This window comes from Bacillus rossius, chromosome 14 (genome assembly GCF_032445375.1).
Source record: "Bacillus rossius redtenbacheri isolate Brsri chromosome 14, Brsri_v3, whole genome shotgun sequence".
Taxonomy (NCBI): Eukaryota; Metazoa; Arthropoda; class Insecta; order Phasmatodea; family Bacillidae; genus Bacillus; species Bacillus rossius.
In genome coordinates, this window is record NC_086341.1 from 45771690 (window position 1) to 45789960 (window position 18271).

At 35.4% G+C, this 18271-nt stretch overlaps 1 protein-coding gene across 1 annotated transcript; it reads right to left on the reverse strand.

The window, feature by feature from the left end:
• Positions 1-9913: 9913 nt before the first annotated feature.
• LOC134539093 (endo-polygalacturonase-like) lies at positions 9914-16205 on the reverse strand. The gene is made up of 2 exons (XM_063380824.1): positions 16172-16205; positions 9914-11632 (listed from the first exon to the last, which is right to left on the reverse strand). Exon 2 carries the CDS (start codon positions 11627-11629, stop codon positions 10397-10399), a length of 1233 nt encoding a protein of 410 aa, XP_063236894.1. The 5' UTR covers positions 11630-11632; positions 16172-16205; the 3' UTR covers positions 9914-10396.
• Between the last annotated feature and the right edge of the window lie 2066 nt (positions 16206-18271).

Sequence of the window (18271 nt, forward strand, 5' to 3'; positions counted from 1 at the left end):
ATCCCATTTGTCAATAACCTATTTCAAACCTGCTTCTCCGTTTCGAACAATGGCCGACCATGTGTTTTGTGCTGTGATTAGTTAGAATTAACGACTTCTATGTCAATCATAAACTGGAAAATGTAGTTTTGACTTAATCGTGTGCTCGATGTTAAGTTATAATTCTTAAGGAAATCAATCGTAAACCCACCTTAACGGTCTGTTGTTTCCGGAAACTACGCCGCCCCTGACAACCCCCCCCCCCTTTTTTTTTTCCTTTTCCCTGGTCGGCAGTACCATTATAGATCACGTTGCGATTCACAGCCAACCAAACCTATATATCGAATATCCTGACAATCCTTAAATGAATAAATAATAACTCCTGAGCACATAAAATAATAAAGCCTTAAAATAAATCATCAGTTAATAAAGCCAAATAAATATAACCAAATGACCAAATATACTTATATATATTATTAAACCTGTCTTAATGTAGATAAAGAAATACATATTTTTTAAATCAAACTCAAAATCAGCACAAATACCATATATAAATATAGTAATTAATGAAATCAATATTAATGATAATGATCTATCAATATATATAGGATTAAAACGAATTAATAAATAAACACCCTCAGTAACAAGAATCGACGAATGAACCAAATATCCGACTGTCAACTTTGACATGGACCACAGTCTAGCGGCAATTAAGGGAAGCCTTCTTTTCACAGACGAGAGAGCCAAACGTCCCATCGTGCATTTTCGGTTTTTTTTTTTTTTTGGTTCATTGTAACTCGTGATAACTAATGGTCAATTAGGTTAGGTTAGCTACATTATAAATACTTTAAAACATCGTGGACGGTTGATTTGGTTAGGATAGCTACAATAAAGATACTGTGAAATCATGTAAACAGTTTCCTATCCCTGGATAGCTATATATTAAAAAGTTATTTGCTAAGCAACCATAAAATGATTTTACAGTATTTTTAATGTAGCTATACGTACCTAATATAAGCAACCATCAACAATGTTTTAAAGTATTTATAATGTAGCTAACCTATCCTAATCGACCGCAAAATGTAATGCCACACCGGTTTATACAATGAGATAGAACGGGGAAAAAACGTGAGCTTGAACTTCGGGGAACTTCGGGTGTGGCTATCTCGGCTGTGAAATGAAGGCTTCCCGGCAATTAAGACCCGAGAGCGCTAACCATCGTGGTCACCAGAAACCACCACAGGTCATCCTCAAGCTACGCGAAGGTTCAAATGGAGTGACAAACATACGGGTCTTCATTTTAAACGTCAAGCAAGACACGTGACATGTTTAACAAAAGTCGATCATATTGTTTGTGATCGTGCACTAAAACACGGAACCAAATAAGTAATATTTCAAAACATCATCCCAAAAAAAAAAAAAAAAGGAGTTTTCTGGCTAAGACTGGTAACAAACACAATTAATGCAAAAAAAAATTATTGTGTATTTGTTGGTCATATTACCGATTGATTTGAAGCAGCATATGTACATCTTATTTTTCCTTAAAACTTGATTTATTTAATACAGAAATCTTCATGGGAAAACATATATACTATGAGGTTGGAACTAACTTGTAATTAAAATAAAGTGACATGCAAGAAATTAAGGCCCTGCGCTGAAGAAAGTTGAACACAAGTACCTACCTCATTCAAATTAGACAGAATAGGTCTGAAGGTTGTGGGTGGAAACTAATATCATATTCCAAAAATACTGGAAACGCAAAAAATGACGTAACGGGAATAACTAAAGGAAATGCAAAGAAGGAGGTTGGTTCATGTTGGTTCAATACATGGAATTCTCCCAGGATGGAATAATTGATGTACAAGTCAAGTACGACAATCTGAAATTATACATATTTTTAAAAAACGGCTGTCCGAACGTGTTTTAGCAAACTTGCCGCCCTCTACTGCTGTAGAGATGGACAATGCACCATACCACTTTACCACTTCAAACAATAAGATAAGCCTCTTTCAAAATACAGTACAAAAAACAAAACGCGAGATGTGTCAAGTGTGATGTAAAAATTGCTGAAATATCTATTTATGGAACTAGTAGAAAAACACAAACCAAAGCAACAATTTTTCGGGCTGATCGACTTATAAAAAAATGCAGTAAATCATGTCATTCGACTCTCACCATGCATTTGCGAGTTCATCGTTATAGAATTAGCGTGGGCGAAGATAAAGAGGTGCATTCGGGAATGTAATACCGTGGGAGAGTTTTCCGCGCAAGCACTTCGGACGCACGCACTGGATGCTCTTCCTCCGTAACAAAGCATGACTGGGTTGGCTACTGCAATCGTGTTGAAAAATTATAAAATGATTACCTACTGGAAGAGGGATTGCAAAATAGACATGGCAATGGACCAGTTCTCAATCAGTTTTCATGACGATAGTGGCGATGATCTTCGGACAACACAAATATGTGCCCAGAAAATGTTCTGTGGTGCCAGTGTATGTATCATAAGCAGCGACCACGGTTAACATGACTGCAAACAATGATTCAAAATATTTTCATGGACATGCACCATTGCTGGTTTTAACTTTATGTCATTGGAGAAACCACAAAAATGAACAAGAAATATTAATGCACAAACACACAGAAAACCATTCGGAATCAGCCGATGGCTAATGTTAAACACATAGGAGACAGCACAGAGAGAATGCCAGTGAAGTAAATAGCAGGATAAACTACTACGGCACAGACGAACACAGTTGTAACCAGGGCCGCAACTAGGGGGGGGGGGGGGGGGGGCAAGCGGGGCATACGCCCCGGGCGCAAAGCTGTGGGGGCGCCGAAATCGCTTGCATTGTAATTCCTACTAGTGGGTTCCTGCATGGAAGTTACAGTAGCACAGATTCTGTTACATGTAGGTACCGAAAATGCTTAAATAGCACCATTTTTTCCGTGGGAGGGCCCCCAGACCCCCCACTTTATTGGTGTGGTATGTGCAAAAAAAGAGGGGGGGCGCATGAATCCATTCATGCCCCGGGTGCCAGAGACTCTAGTTGCTGCCCTGGTTGTAACAAGAACAAAAAGAACAGACAAATAACAATATTCGACAACACAGCGATAGACAGACGAATACAACGATGATAAAACAGATGACAACGCAACGTCGCAGCGAACCAGCGATGAAACTGAAACACACATTCTGGGCAACACAAAGCTCACAGCACAGGTGGACACAGTTGGCTTCCTACGACAAACAGTTGTGACGTTTCGGAAACTGACATGTGATCGTCATCAGGCATAAACAGATCAGACATAAGTTCGTTGCTGGATTAGCACTTGCACTGTCTTGTACTGGATAATCTTCTTAGCACCAATACATCCACACTTGAATAATTCTTGATGCTTATCTACAGCATTAAAATGTATCGTGCTCCATTATTTTTTTTTTAGTTTAGTTCCTTTTAAATAACATTCCAAGCATAAAAATCAATAGACAAAATTTCATATCTCACAAACAAAATTTAGATTTTCTCTCTCCTAATATAAATAGCACCATAGTTTACAATATAGTGTTACCATTGAATGGTATTACTCTCTGGGTAATTTAACACAGAATAAATTTGACATAATTGTATAAATAAAAGTGAATTAAAGTAAATAAAATTAATGAAATAAAATCGGTTTGTGTAATTTTCTACTAATCATGCTTGGTTTATTTTCATTGAAATCAGACCATAATTTTTACTTTACAGTAGCTTATTTGGTTCCAATGTTTTACTTATAAGTGTCCTGGCTGTAAAATTCTATCTTGCCCTAAAATACCTCGAAGAAATTTTGTTTACTTTAAAACGAATGTTAATAAATTAAGTTACTTTAATAGGCAAGCCATGTCTATTTCATTCCACTGTTGTAAATCGACTTTAATTGTAGATACGTATTAATCTTGGACAAAATTGTATTTTAAACTGAGAAACTAAAAAAAAAATTAAATAAAAAGCAGTTAAGAAAATTGTCTAATGAATCAATCGCTGCATTAAAAAATGTGTATCAGTAGCAGTATTAACACATATTTATTTTTTAGTGTTAGTGTGGTTACCCGAGTAGTAGCCTAATTTTTTCTAAAATAATTTCTATGTTTGGAAAATTGGAAGGGTTATTGAATGTGTCTTGTAAACGTGGAAAAAGCTTAATTATATACAAGCATATATATGTTTGTATACTGTGAAATAAACGTTTACTTGCTGAATTTTTTTTTCACGTCTAACAAAATTTAATTTGTGATTAAGATGAATACTACTAATTTATGAAAAAAATTGGTTGTCTGTAAAGTCGGTTTACGGACGATAGTTTAACGTGACAACGTCATAACAAAACATAGATGAAATTATAGCATACTTTTATGAATAAAATTGAATCATTTTTATTGAATTATCACTTTTTTATGGATACAAAGGAGTGAAATGAAATCTACAATTTAATTGATAAATTTACTTTTATTTGCACTCATTAATTCAAATATGTTTAATACTTTAACGAACAGATTATTTTAACTATAACTTCTATACATGTTTGCTATTTAACTTCTTCCAATCTGTGTTATTCTGTTAAGGATAGATCGATGTTAGGAAAAGTAGGAAACGAATGGGAGTGTTTCAAGTTCAATGTGCCTCGAAAAAGTCAAATCGATGGTTGTTCCAATCGAGTGGAAGAGAGATAGATGCGGCGCAAGCGTACAATGAGCGTAACGGGACACAGCGTTACGGGACAATGTGCGTAACGGGACACTTTTTCGTGCGTGCAGCCGGCGTTCATCGTTTTATTAGACGTTGTCACCTCAAAAATTATACAGTTGAATTAACGAAGTCATTTTTATGTCAACGATCACTTTCTATTGCAAACGAACGCGCACGAACACAAATATTATGTGTGTGTATATATATATATATATGCATATACATATACATACACTTGTGCGACTAACTGACTGACTTACTCACTATTACATCCATTCAAATTCTAACCCACTTCCCGACGAGATAGAACATTGTAATTGTTACAGGAGGTAGATATCGTCCCGTAACAGACGTAAAAATTCCGAAAAATTGAAACTTTTAATTTTCAATCCCCGAAAAAAAAATGAACAACTATCTACATCTACAAAGCAATGCCATCAGTATTTTTAATAGAATAACCATCATAGCAACGCCATTCTTTTTTTTATGGAAAATCGTACAAACGATATAGCCACGAATAATTTCTATAAACATGTTTACTGACAACAAAATTCTATACTATCTTATTGGCGACAGAACGCTAAAATATCTTAAGAGTAGTTAGATTTAGGGGAAACGGGGGCAGAGGCATGAGGCATAGGATTCAGGATTCGTGACCTTTGACCTCTGATGTCACTGCCGCCATATTGTATTACGTAATTTCCACCCGCCAACATGTATTATGTCATTTCCTGCCGCCATATTGGGTTACGTCACTACTGATGAACCTTCTGGCTTGTGGATTCGGATTTAGGATTTTCACATTGCAGTAGTCATATTGGATTTAATTTTCACATGCTCTATCATTTCACTAATTTCGCAGCCATCTTGTATTCCATAATTTCTGTCTAACAACTTGTATTAGGTACATCATTCCTGTTCACCATTTTGTTTTCTAGAACTTTCTGTTATCTCTGATTACGTCACTACTATAATGAGACTTGGGGCTTGAGGATTCGGATTTAAGATTTTCACATTACCTATACAAAACCGCCATTTTGTTTTCTATAATTTTATACCATGTCGGATTTAATTTACTTATTATCTATCATTAAACTTCTATATATCCATATTTTTACTATATCACAACCGGTGAGATCTGTGGCTTCGAATTAAGGATTTTCACATTACTGTCGCCATTTTGTTTTCTAGAACCTTCCGCCATTTTGTTTGCCACTATTTTGAATTACGATGTGATAACCCCCCATATTGAAAACCTATAATTAACATCCAAAAATTGGGAACAACTTAAAAAAAAAAATTATATATTTTATATTTTGCCCTCGTACTCTTCTTCCTGGTAGATATTCTCCATGCTGTCTGTCACCGCATCTTCAATGTAATCAATATTTGTAGAGTGGGATGTTCTTCGTCTGAAATTCCCTTTGATCTTCTTGGTCTTCATGGGGTTTTGGGCTTCCCATACAGGCAATCCAGCCGTAAATTAAAATTGATTGCTCCATTTACTTCTATTTTTTAATTCAGCTGGCCAATTATGTTAGACTTCATTCCTTATAAGTATGTACATTCTACATATATATATATATATATATTCAGATTTATTTCCTGCCACGAGGGTCTCTTAAGTTGCCCCTCAATGCAGTTTCGACCTCTACAAATCCAAACTAAGAGGATTCTCCTGCTCCTGCAATTATCATTAGTCGAGATTGGTCTTTAGCTTCAGGAGCAGTCGACGGACCAGACTGGGGTGCAGCATATCGTCTTCTATTGGCTGGTGTAGGAATAATTAGGCCATTAGGTACATTTGGTATCATGTCTTGCAAGAGTATCCACTGTTGTAAACTCCTCGCACCTGTTGCGTTTTATCAGCTAGCGATCTGGGTTGAATTAACTGACCCCATGTATTCGTGCATCTCCAATATGAGACAAAAAAAAATTTGTTGCAGAACTTGCAACTTTTAGTCGCTGCTTGACAGATCTCATCAGTAAATGGCCATAATTGTTTGGCCATGTTATCCTTGCGAGTTATGACAAACTCGCACTTCTTCAAAAAAATGCTGGTCATCTCTGTATGGGTTTTTGGGACCACTGGCGCTATTTATGCAATCCATTAGAGTTGTTTGTGAACACCTTGTACACAAAATCCACACTGTAACCCTGGATAAGCATTTGACTTACTCCAGAACCGGAAGAAGCAGAAAAGGAAGAATAACGGATGACTTGCCACCCATGATGATGATGATGATGGATTTCTCAATGAAGAAGCAGAAATGATGAAAACATTCGAAGTCACTGGAATGATGATCTGCAATACAAAAAAAAATTCTTTGATTTCCTAAATATGAACTTCATTGTGACGAAAATGATAGTTACCACCGTTTAAACGCTAGCTGTTTGGTTACCGCATAAATTTGCTCCCCCGTAGGTAAAATGGATGAAGATGTACTTTCACCAGTGCCATGGAGCGAACACACACTTGGATCGCCTGCCATGCAAGAGGAACCTACAGAATAAAAGGAGGGTATTGCCGAAGAGGGACCGACCCTTCAAAATTATCATTTCGGGAAGATGTTGTAGCAGAAAGAATATATATGCAAGAAGCATTGATCATAGACATGAATGCAGTGCTGCACGGACTCAGGAGACTTCGGGAAGAAGTAGAAGATATCCAAGATATGATTCACCGAAAATAATCTGCATTGTTGTACTTATGTGCATGTTTTGATATACTTTATTAATAAATATATTATTAGTTCGAACATGCTGCATGTTACTTCTTAGTTCTAGTACCCTGGTACAGAGATAGATAAAAATATGTTTCACATTTAAAATAGTATACTTATAACTTGTAGAGAGAAAGTTAATGAGCAAATGTATAAGCAAAATTACAATAAAAAATAAATTTAAAAGTAAGGATGGTTACTATCCCAAAGATAGTGAGTGAAATGTATGTGACTAATAGTTTTGACATTTAATCATTCTTATACACAAACTTCTGATCGTCTAGTGGTTAAAATCTTTGCTACTTAGCCTAAGGTTTTCTGCTCTTCATAATATTTTTTTTTTGCTTTAAATAATTTATGTCGATAAGGATGAAACTATCATAAGCATTTATGTAATTTTCGACCTTATTTTCAACACTGTCTCTGGGAAGCCTGCGACAGTTAGTGCACCTTGGCATATTTTACATGAATTAAATATAGTACATAAAATTTAGTAAGAAATTTAAGGATATAAACTATATGATGCAATATGGCGGTTATATATATGTGCGAGTATGGGAAAATTAAATCTAGGATAGTGGAATAATTTGTGAAATTCAAGATGGTGGACGCATGGGTGAAATGAGAGAGCATGGGAAAATGAAATCCAAGATGGTGGTAGTAACATCATTAAAAATGATCTTGGTAATATCATAGGTTATAGGTGATGATGTAGTTCAAGATGGTGAATGGAATAATTGATGTAATCCCAGATGGCAGCAGTAAATGATGTAAACAAGATGGCGATCAGAAATGTCTTCCAAGATAGTTTATACCAGCAGACAAAATAAATATGGTTACTTCACCATCTTGAAAAGTGCAACACACAGGAGTGGGGCACTCGATTACTAGATGGTAGGTGTAATGTCGTAATTCAAAATGATGGCATTCAGAATTGTGGAACAAAGATTATTTTTTACCCTCGCCGAGTTCGAATTTTGGTCTTCGGAATCCATGACTTAAGTGCGCTCTTTTATTCAAATTGTATTAAAATTATAAAAATGTATCATACTTTTTTTATTCGTTCCCCAATTTTTGGATGAATATTAAAGATTTTCAATATGAGGGGCATCGTATTGTAATTAAAAATGGAGGTAGATAAAATGGATAAATGTTCTAGAAAACGAAATAGCGACAGTAAATCCGAAGCCACAGATCTTACCAGTTACGATATAACAAAAATATGGATGCATATTAGTGGAATGATAGAGTATTAGTAAATTAAATTCCTCATGGTGGAAGATTCTAGAAAACAAAATGGTGGCTGTATATAGGTAATGTGAAAACTTTAAATTCTAATCCTCAAGTCCCAGTTCTCATTAGTAGTGACGAAATCAGAGATGGTAGAAAGTTATAGAAAACAAAATGGCAGAAATTATACAAAACAAAATTGTCATTGGAAATGATGTAATACAGGATAGACAGAAATTTTGTAATAAAAGATGGTTGCGAAATAAGTGGAATTATAGAGTATGCAAAAATTGAATCCAAGATGGCGACTGCTATGTGAAAATTCTAAATTCTAATTCATAAGTCACAGGATTAATCAGTAGTGACATAATCAAAAATGGCAGCAGGAAATGACATAATTCAATATGGCAGACAGAAATGATATCCAAGATGGCAGGAGGAATTTATGTAATACAAGATGGCGGCTAGAAATTATGTAACACAAGATGAGCGATTAGTATATGCACGCACCAGCATCGTTACAATGACCGATGTTTTTAGAACAGTTAAACATGTTGACCAGACTGTACCGAGACGCCCACTGTTTGGGAAGCCTGTATGTACATTGGGATGGGAGCTACACCCGAACATTCCCGAAGTTATCCGAAGTTTACCGTTCGCTCGTGAAAAAAAACACATCATATTGCTAGGATCTATATATTTAACCACCATTTATATTATTTTTAATAATGCTAACTTAGCCTAACATACATTTCATTTTATTAACGATAACCTAACCAACTCCCTTGAAAAAATAAAAGAACTTTTATTTATTACACTGACCAAACCTAACCTAATAATCTTTTACTTCGGTAAACTTTGGAACTGTTCGGTTTGTGTTTGTGGCTTTCATCCCTGTTAATTGTAGGCCATTCCTACTGTTTAGCTTTGGGAATCCATTCCGAGCAATGCGCTTTCCTCCATCCAACTATGCAGCCCAGATCGCAAGACGTCTGTCCCGCGCTATACTACAATGTAACTGAATGTTATATAAAATGATACATACAAGTAGTTCCGCAACTGCCCACACCGGCGCCTCGTGCGATCATTCCCCAATAATTTTGAAAAGTACTTCTCGGAAGAATTAAAATTTGCTGCACATTTTATTTTTATTTTTTTACATTTTATAATTATCATATAAATTCAAAAATAATAACATATGTTAAAAATAATTAAATTTCGATAAATATTTACAATGTAATTAAAAAATAGGTATATTTTTAATTGAAAAGTTTATATTTTTTTACAAAGGCAGGAAAACATACAGAAAAATTCAAATACCACTTTCTAGATTTTGTGATAAAAACTTTGACACTTACATGTTTTATATGTTTTACCATTTTACACCGACATTGCTTCAGTGCTACAAACGAGATGAACATCTTAATAGAATGATTCAAATTATGTTACTAGTTGTCACATTGTATGAAAGAGACTACTATTAAATGATATATGCACCATCCACACTTCACTAAGCATCTCCAGAATAGACTGCAATTGTTTATTCTACATAGGCCTATCGGGATCAATTATTAACCCGATTGCTGAATTAAAATCACATAACCTTACACTTCTACTAAGAAAATACATTAATATCATTTTCATAAAATAATTCCAATAGAAATATAGTTGGATATGGTGTTTCAACTTGATAAGGTCAATATGACTGCTTACCATAGAATTTTTACATAAATATAATTAATTATTATTGCCAGCCCATCCACAATGCCCTGAAGCGTCAACTAAAATATTGCCAGTTATGTTGATGTGTTTGGCATGCCATTTAGAACCTTTAGCAATGTGTACATCGTTCATCGTGACCATGATTGGGTTCGACGCACTGAGACCATTGAATTTGTAAGTACCCTTGGTGACCACTCTCACATGGTTGAAGGTTATGTTACGGTATTCTGCCTCACGGGCACCAACAAAACCAAAGTATGTCATGTCCAAGTTAATGGGCTTAACTGCACCATAAACACAAATGTTGTCGTAGGTGATGCGAGTCACCAATCCGCCATCAGTACGGTCGGTCTTTATCAGAATTCCATTGGTAGTCTTGCTTAGTGTGAGGCCAGAAACCAACACGTCACTTACTCCTTTGTGCGTTCCGCTACCTATTGACATGCCGTTCCCAGAGCCGAAGTAGTTGTTCAGGACAGAAATGTATCGTGCTGGAGCATGTTCGGCTGAGATGGCTATGTTGTCATCGCCGACACTTATATTGCAATGGGCGATCGTCACGTTCTGTGATCCTGTCGGGTCGATGGCGTCTGTGTTTCCCACGCTCGCAGGGGCCTTGATAGTGATGCCCCAAACAGTGAAGCCGTTTGTGTCGGCGGTGGTAAGGTGAAAGGTGGGGGAGTTCTTCAGCGTGATCTGGTACAGAGTTATATCTTCAGAGTTCTTAATCTTCACCAGTCGAGGATTATTGTGGCGTTTGGTCGAACTTGAATTCATTATCAGATCGTACCACGTGTGGTTTTTGCCCGTCAATATCTGGTCGCCCTGACCATCTATTGTGCCTTTACCGTAGATCCCACTCCCCTTAGCTCCAGTGATCTCGATGAAAGGCCAGCATCCACCACCGACGCTGTTCAGAGTCCCGCAAGTACTAGGACCGTATAATCTCGGATTGGGTATGGCCTTCAAGGTCACGTTGCTGTCCACAAGAAGGCTCACGCCGGACGGTATCTTGAAGTGCCCAGCATTGAATATGCCCGAGGAGAGCGCTACGGCTTTCCCCTGGGTGCAGTTGTTGAGGGCACTCTGGATGACTTCAGTGTCGTCTCCACCGCTTGCCTTCAGAGAGATGCAGGTCTCCGGGGTCTTGGGCTCCGTCACGTTCCGCAGATCCTGCGCCAGTCCCCCGTGGACCAGGGCCAGGATCACGGAGATGGTGATCACACATACATGGCGTGGTTGTTCCATCCTCTGCAATAAATGATACACTTAAAACACTTTAATTAACACTGTGAAACTGTGTGTTCCTCTGTTTCAATTTCGTTCTTATTCTAAACTAATAAATAAATAATATTTTAATGGAACTTTATATAAATAACTTAAATGTTCTTTTTTAAACCAAGCATAAATATTTTCTAATATTAATAATCTATTGTTAATGAATTTTGTCTTTCTTCCCCATTATCTCGCCAAACATTTTATGTTCCGAGTTACGTGAGACCTTTTGTGTTGAATCCTCTTGTCAATGTGAATACTGTACTTTAGCCTATTGTTAACTATTTGAAAAACCCACAAATTTAATCTAGACAGATGATAATTTTTGTTTACTTAAGGGCCTGTATCATAGTCGAATTTTCGTCTCCAAGTATATTTCTCAATAAGAGTTTGGAAGGGTAGGTAATATGGAAAGAAAAATGACATTCAACTTTCTCCACAAATTGGATGTATAACCTAAAATCGGTTTTAAATTATGTCAGACTATAAAAGTTTATTTTTGGACTTAGCTTTCTTTAAAAAAAAATTCTTTAATTTCTTTTTTTAAATTTAAATTTTGCAGTTTAGTGCTGGATGGAAATTTTGCTCTGGTAATGATTTTTGTGCCATTATAAAAATTTTAAACCTCTATAAATTTAACTTAAATTAATACTCGTTTCATAAAAAAAATGTTATCTTTAAAAGATTTGTGCAATGGAGTGCATGACTTGATGTAAGTTTTTGGACATACGCCATTGCTAAGAATAATAATGTTCTGTGACTTTGAAAAATTATAGACCAAGATATGTTTTTTCATAGAAAATTATTTTCCATACGACATTCATAGTATAACTATTTTAGGTATTTCACTTGTGTGACCTCTTTAATAGCCAGTGTGTTCTTGGCCATTTAAAAGATTCGTTATTTCGGAAACGGACACCATATGCGTTTTCGCTTGGCACGATTCCGTCAAACTTCCAAAATATTTTATGGAAACTTAAGTCATACAACTTGTCAAATAAACATGGCCGAGATAACGACTTTTTCGGTGACTTCATAACACTCCAACATTATTTGACCAAAATCTTTGAAGATGTTGAAAGCGAAAGTTTGACAGTGGGGCATTCCCTTTATTGATAAGCATATACATATGTATTATATGTAAAATAACACTGAATCCACCGTGTGTTTGCAACTAGGCACTTGTGAGTATAATTTTTGCAAACCTTTTTTTAACTGTATAATGCCAATGTTTGCCAATAATTTCACTATTTAATACTAAAACTAAAAGTTTTAAGCTGGTTTTTTTTTTCTGAAAGTCTTGACGTCTGGGACAAAAGATTTTCCAGAATTATTGCTTGAATTGTTTTCGTTTTTTACCATTATATAACTCAGTTAACTTACGTTTGTTATGAAAATAACCACACTTAGCAAGCCAAGGGGCATAAAAACACGTTTTCGCTTTATAACTTGGCACTATTTTCCGTGTAATGAACAAAAAATCACACTGTTAGTGACCCGCCTCGTCAGGGGTGTGTGTGTGCTAGTGAGGCGGGATGATAAGCGCGACGCTCGCTGGTGCTTCTAGCGCGGTGTCTCCTCTGGACTGGCGCGCAGTCTTCTCGTCGTCACAGGATAACTGCGAGATCTCAGCGGTGACCGTAACATTACACGGTCGAGAAATGAAGATAAAGGTGTAATGCAAGTCCCTTAAGTGCTTTCAAGAATCTGTACCGGTTGTTTTACACCTAAAAATTACTCTGAAAACACGCGTTTTAGCCATTTTAACTCTTCTAAAAATACAGTTAAAAAAATTTATCCGAAATCAAAAGTCCTCAGCGAACTCTTAAATGCTTTTCGTAATCAGACCCCACTTGTATATCTTGAGTAGTTTTGAAATCGCGTTGTTTTTCCCGAAGCTCTGCACGCCGTGTGTGTGCCCGGGTGGGCGGGGCCCTTAACGTAGTGCAAAAAGGGCCTAAAATGCGCTGGCGTCACTATGATTTGCGACAACAGACCTTTCCAATATGGCCCACCTGGTGCCGTCTCTGGACCAATAAATTGCAGATCAGTTCACTGTAGGCGTTTGCGGTAGACTTTCGCCAAGATTTTCACCACAAAATGTTGGTAAGTGTCGCGGTCCAACAAAATACCGCGATCGCACACGCGAATTACACTTTAATTATCCCTGCCGCCAGGGTCTCACTGGCCTCGTTGGGGGCAACTGAAATGCTGCCCCTTGGAAGGGCAGGCATCAGGATTTTTCTGACAATGGTTTGTTTGTACAGCGACTGGAAGGGCAGACAATCCAATTTCTGAAAACATGTTTAAGTGTTTAAAAAATCCTGAAAACTTGCCCCTTGGAAGGGCAGCCCTTCAGGATTTTTCTGACAGTGGTTAGCTTGTACAGCGACTGGAAGGGCAGCCCATCCAATCTCTGAAAACATTTTTAAGTGTTTAAAAAATCCTGAAAACTTGCCCCTTGGAAGAGCAGCCCTTCAGGATTTTTCTGACAGTGGTTAGTTTGTAAAGTGACCTAACCTAACCTAAACTAACCACTGTCAGGAAAATCCTGAAGAGCTGCCCTTCCAAGGGGTAACAATTCAGACAACCTTTCAAAAACACCACTGTCAGAAAAATCCTGAAGGGCTGCCCTTCCAAGGGGCAACAATTCAGGATTATAAAATTACGAAAATATACACTTTTAAGTTTTTGGAAGGGCTGCCCTTCCAGTCGCTTTACAAACTAACCACTGTCAGAAAAATCCTGAAGGCCTGCCCATCCAAGGGGCAACAATTCAGACAACCATTCAAAAACACTACTGTCAGAAAAATACTGATGGGCTGCCCTTCCAAGGGGCAAGTTTTCAGGATTATTTAAAAACTTAAAGAAACATGTTTTCAGAAATTGGATAAGCTGCCCTTCCAGTCGCTGTACAAACAAACCATTGCCAGAAAAATCCTGAAGGGCTGCCCTTCCAAGGGGCAACAATTCAGCTCCCCTTCTGACTGGACCAAGCGGTGGAAACGTTCCATTTCCCATCATGCTCGGCGCCAGGCGCGTCGCTACAGGCGTCGGCAAGCCTCGGCCAATCACGAAGCCCCGGCCGAGAAATCAAAAGGAAACTGAATTCAACGACAGAAAATGTTAATAAAATACTAATTTTAATAAAATTTATAGCGTCAATGTCTTTTAAAAAGTTATTACATACGGTTTAAAAACATAACACGGTTTGCAAACCAACATCCTGAGAATGTAAACAGAGCAAATAATGGACTTGTTGTCGCTAGGCGACGGTAATGAAAAAAAACGTAAACAATACTTAATCAGCAAAGTTTCAGTACACTGCAATACTGTGATATTACACCCGCATACTGACAAAATCATTATAATTACAGATTTATATTATATATGAAAATACCTAGCACAGAAATATTTCATAACCTAAGTAAAAATGGTGCAGTAATGCAATATGCTCCTATATCTAATGATTAATCTGAAATATTATTAAACATTATTAATGATTAAAAAACAGACTATTTTTCTATTATGTTAATGAAAACATCTTCATAAATAACTAAAAAAAATAGTTGAAATGGGTCTTTTATTAAATAGCTATATTATAACTCTTGTTTTACCCGAATGCTGGTAAGGTAGTTTTCAAACAATTGTGTTTGGCCTCAAAGTAAAATGGAAACCCACACCGCATACAAGCAAAATAAGAAGGCCAGGCATTTTAGCCACTAATGACTCACCTCGGAGTGTGCTATTTGCAAAATTATGCTAAAACTGTATAATTATTATGATATGATGTACATTATTTGTTTTTTACTATTATTTTTGTTTATGTGTATATGATTGTACTTAAATGTGTATTAATAATGTTTAATATTCTTGACGAGTCCTATACTACATGTACAATATAATTGTATATTTTTGTAGTCGACTTGGACAATAAAACTACTATACTACTATACTATACTATCCATATGAAGCTACCAACCTGGCAGTGCGGATAACTTCGCATACGCCTGTACTGTCAGTAATTCACGCGTAAAATATAAGTAAAACTTTGTTGAAATTATATTTATGTAATTTTCGCAACGTCGTAACATTAAGTTACTTCTTAAATATATACATGCTTAATTAAAACGAAATATCATAATTCTATATGACTTGCGGATTTTCCATAAAATTGATTTTTTTATAACTAATGTTCCCACAAAACGGGGTTAAATTTTAATGAATGTCATTAATCTAACCAAATTTTCTCACTTTTTAGAAATGTAACTAACCTTAAGCACCCAACCACTTAAATTGTAAAATATAAGACTACTTAAAATAGCGCTGGACTGTATTAAAACATAAAAAATTAGTAATTAGACGAACCAAAAAATACAATCTCTCTCATTTGTCTTATGAAAACAGCATTATTACTGAATTGGCCCAAACAACTCTATTAATTCAACTACAAATTAATTACCTAAGTACATTTGCGGAGTTTTATACTATTTTATTAAGTTTTAGTATACTTACTTTTTCAGTGCGTATACTCGTTCAACAAACTAACAACACTAGCAGATAACAGGCATTTTTATAGGCAAAAAGGTTACATAAAGCAATTGATGCACTTAAAATATCTACCCTGATAAGCATTTTTTGTATTTAATCTTGTCACGCTCTACCAATTGACAGCAGATTACAGACATGTGTTTCAATAGAACCTCTTTTACAAAAGTTCCATAGAGCCGAACAAAGATAAACGATTAAATTATCACGTACCACATTATTTGGTTGTATAATCACTTCCATATAAATTATTGTATGTCAAGTCGCCATGGCCTTTGTATATATAAGTTTACTAAAAAAAAAAAAAAAAGGGCCGGGGGAGGGGGGGGGGGGTGTTTGTCTGTAAAGTCGGTTTACGGAAGATAATCTTACGTGATAACGTCATAAGAAAACATTGATGAAAAATTGCATACTTTTATGAATAAAACTTGCAAAAATTGAAAAAATCAAATCATGGATGAATTTAATTAAGTGCATTGATTCGTATTTAATTACATGTATTTTTTTCTAGCTCAACACCAATTTAAAAAAAAAGTCACAAGTTATCAAATTTCAATTAACAATGTATCAATAAGTACCTACTTTTTCTTTGTTAAAATAAACTTTGTTAAAAATTGTAATTTTCGATTAACTCCTTCTTTGTATTGCTTGAAACGATTTTTCATTATTTTACTATACCCTATAAAACTACCAAAAAAAATGATGAGGGCTGAAAAATTATTTTAAAATAATTGCATTATTTGTAGGAGATACATATAAAGCTAAGGATACCTATTGGTTAGTTTTTTGTGGCATCGCTACTTACAATTATATTATGCCTAAGAGGTTATGAGTACTAAAAATAGTTTGGATAAAAATTCGACACGAAACTTTTAATAAAAAATATTTTTCCTCATATAAGTAGGGCCTACTTTTTATTTAAGTTGCAAACATATTTTTAACCCAAATTATTGGAGTCATTGTATGGTAAATTTGTTAATCTTCAATAAATAAGTTTTAAAATTACATTAAATATACTTATTTAATTTTTTTTACATTTCTTCTCTGAGAAAAATTCATCATTACAAAATGCTTTATTTTTACTATAATAAACTCATAATTACAAAAAAAAATATCGCAATTATTATTAATCTTGAACCTGCGTATCGAATTGCTACCTGTAATAAATATATAATGGTTTCAATGTTTGTTTAGTAGTAAAAGTATAAATAAGTTACTCATTGTTGATAATATGCTTTACTTACAGATGTTATTAAATGGCTACAATTGGAATGCAAATAAATTAATAAGTAGTACATTTTTTGGTGCCTAGCAGAATTTTCAATTTATATATATATATATATATATATATATATATATATATATATATCTGTGTGTGGTGTGTGTGTGTGTGTGTGTGTGTGTGTGTGTGTGTGTGTGTGTGTAGGTTTTGCAGTATATTTTTCTGCAGCCTTTGTTATATGCCACATACTGGAACCCACCTGTAGTACGAATGTGAATATCTTATTTATTATTAAATGAAAATTACCGTAATAATAACGGTGTCAAAGAAAACGATCCTGCATGTTTCTATATTGACTTCACAACAACAAGTGTGTAGGGGATACTTCATACTTCTTTCACATTGTTGATACTGCTTCTTACAATGGTAATAAATTGATAACGAGGATGGCACATGTGAGTCGAAAAAAAAAGTAACATGGTTTAAAACAAGTGCATGGGAGAGTAGAGAGAATACATTCTTTGGAAGAACTTCACCCTGTTACAAATAATTTGAACTTTTTCTGTGTAGCAACAAAAAAAAAGTTTTATTTGCATCAAAGGCAACCGTTTCGTAACAAAAAATTCTAGTCAACTTTCAGTATTTTCTCCCTTCCACCCTCAAAGCTATGTATGATCAACATACTTAAAATAACTTAGTTCAGTCTTCGGTATCTAGTTCCCCCTTCCTTTTTTTTCTAATAATATATACAACAAAATATTAATACCAAAAATAAATTTAAATATATCATCGCCAAAATTCATGTCCTAAATAATTTCATAAAATATATTTAGTTCTTAGTCCTG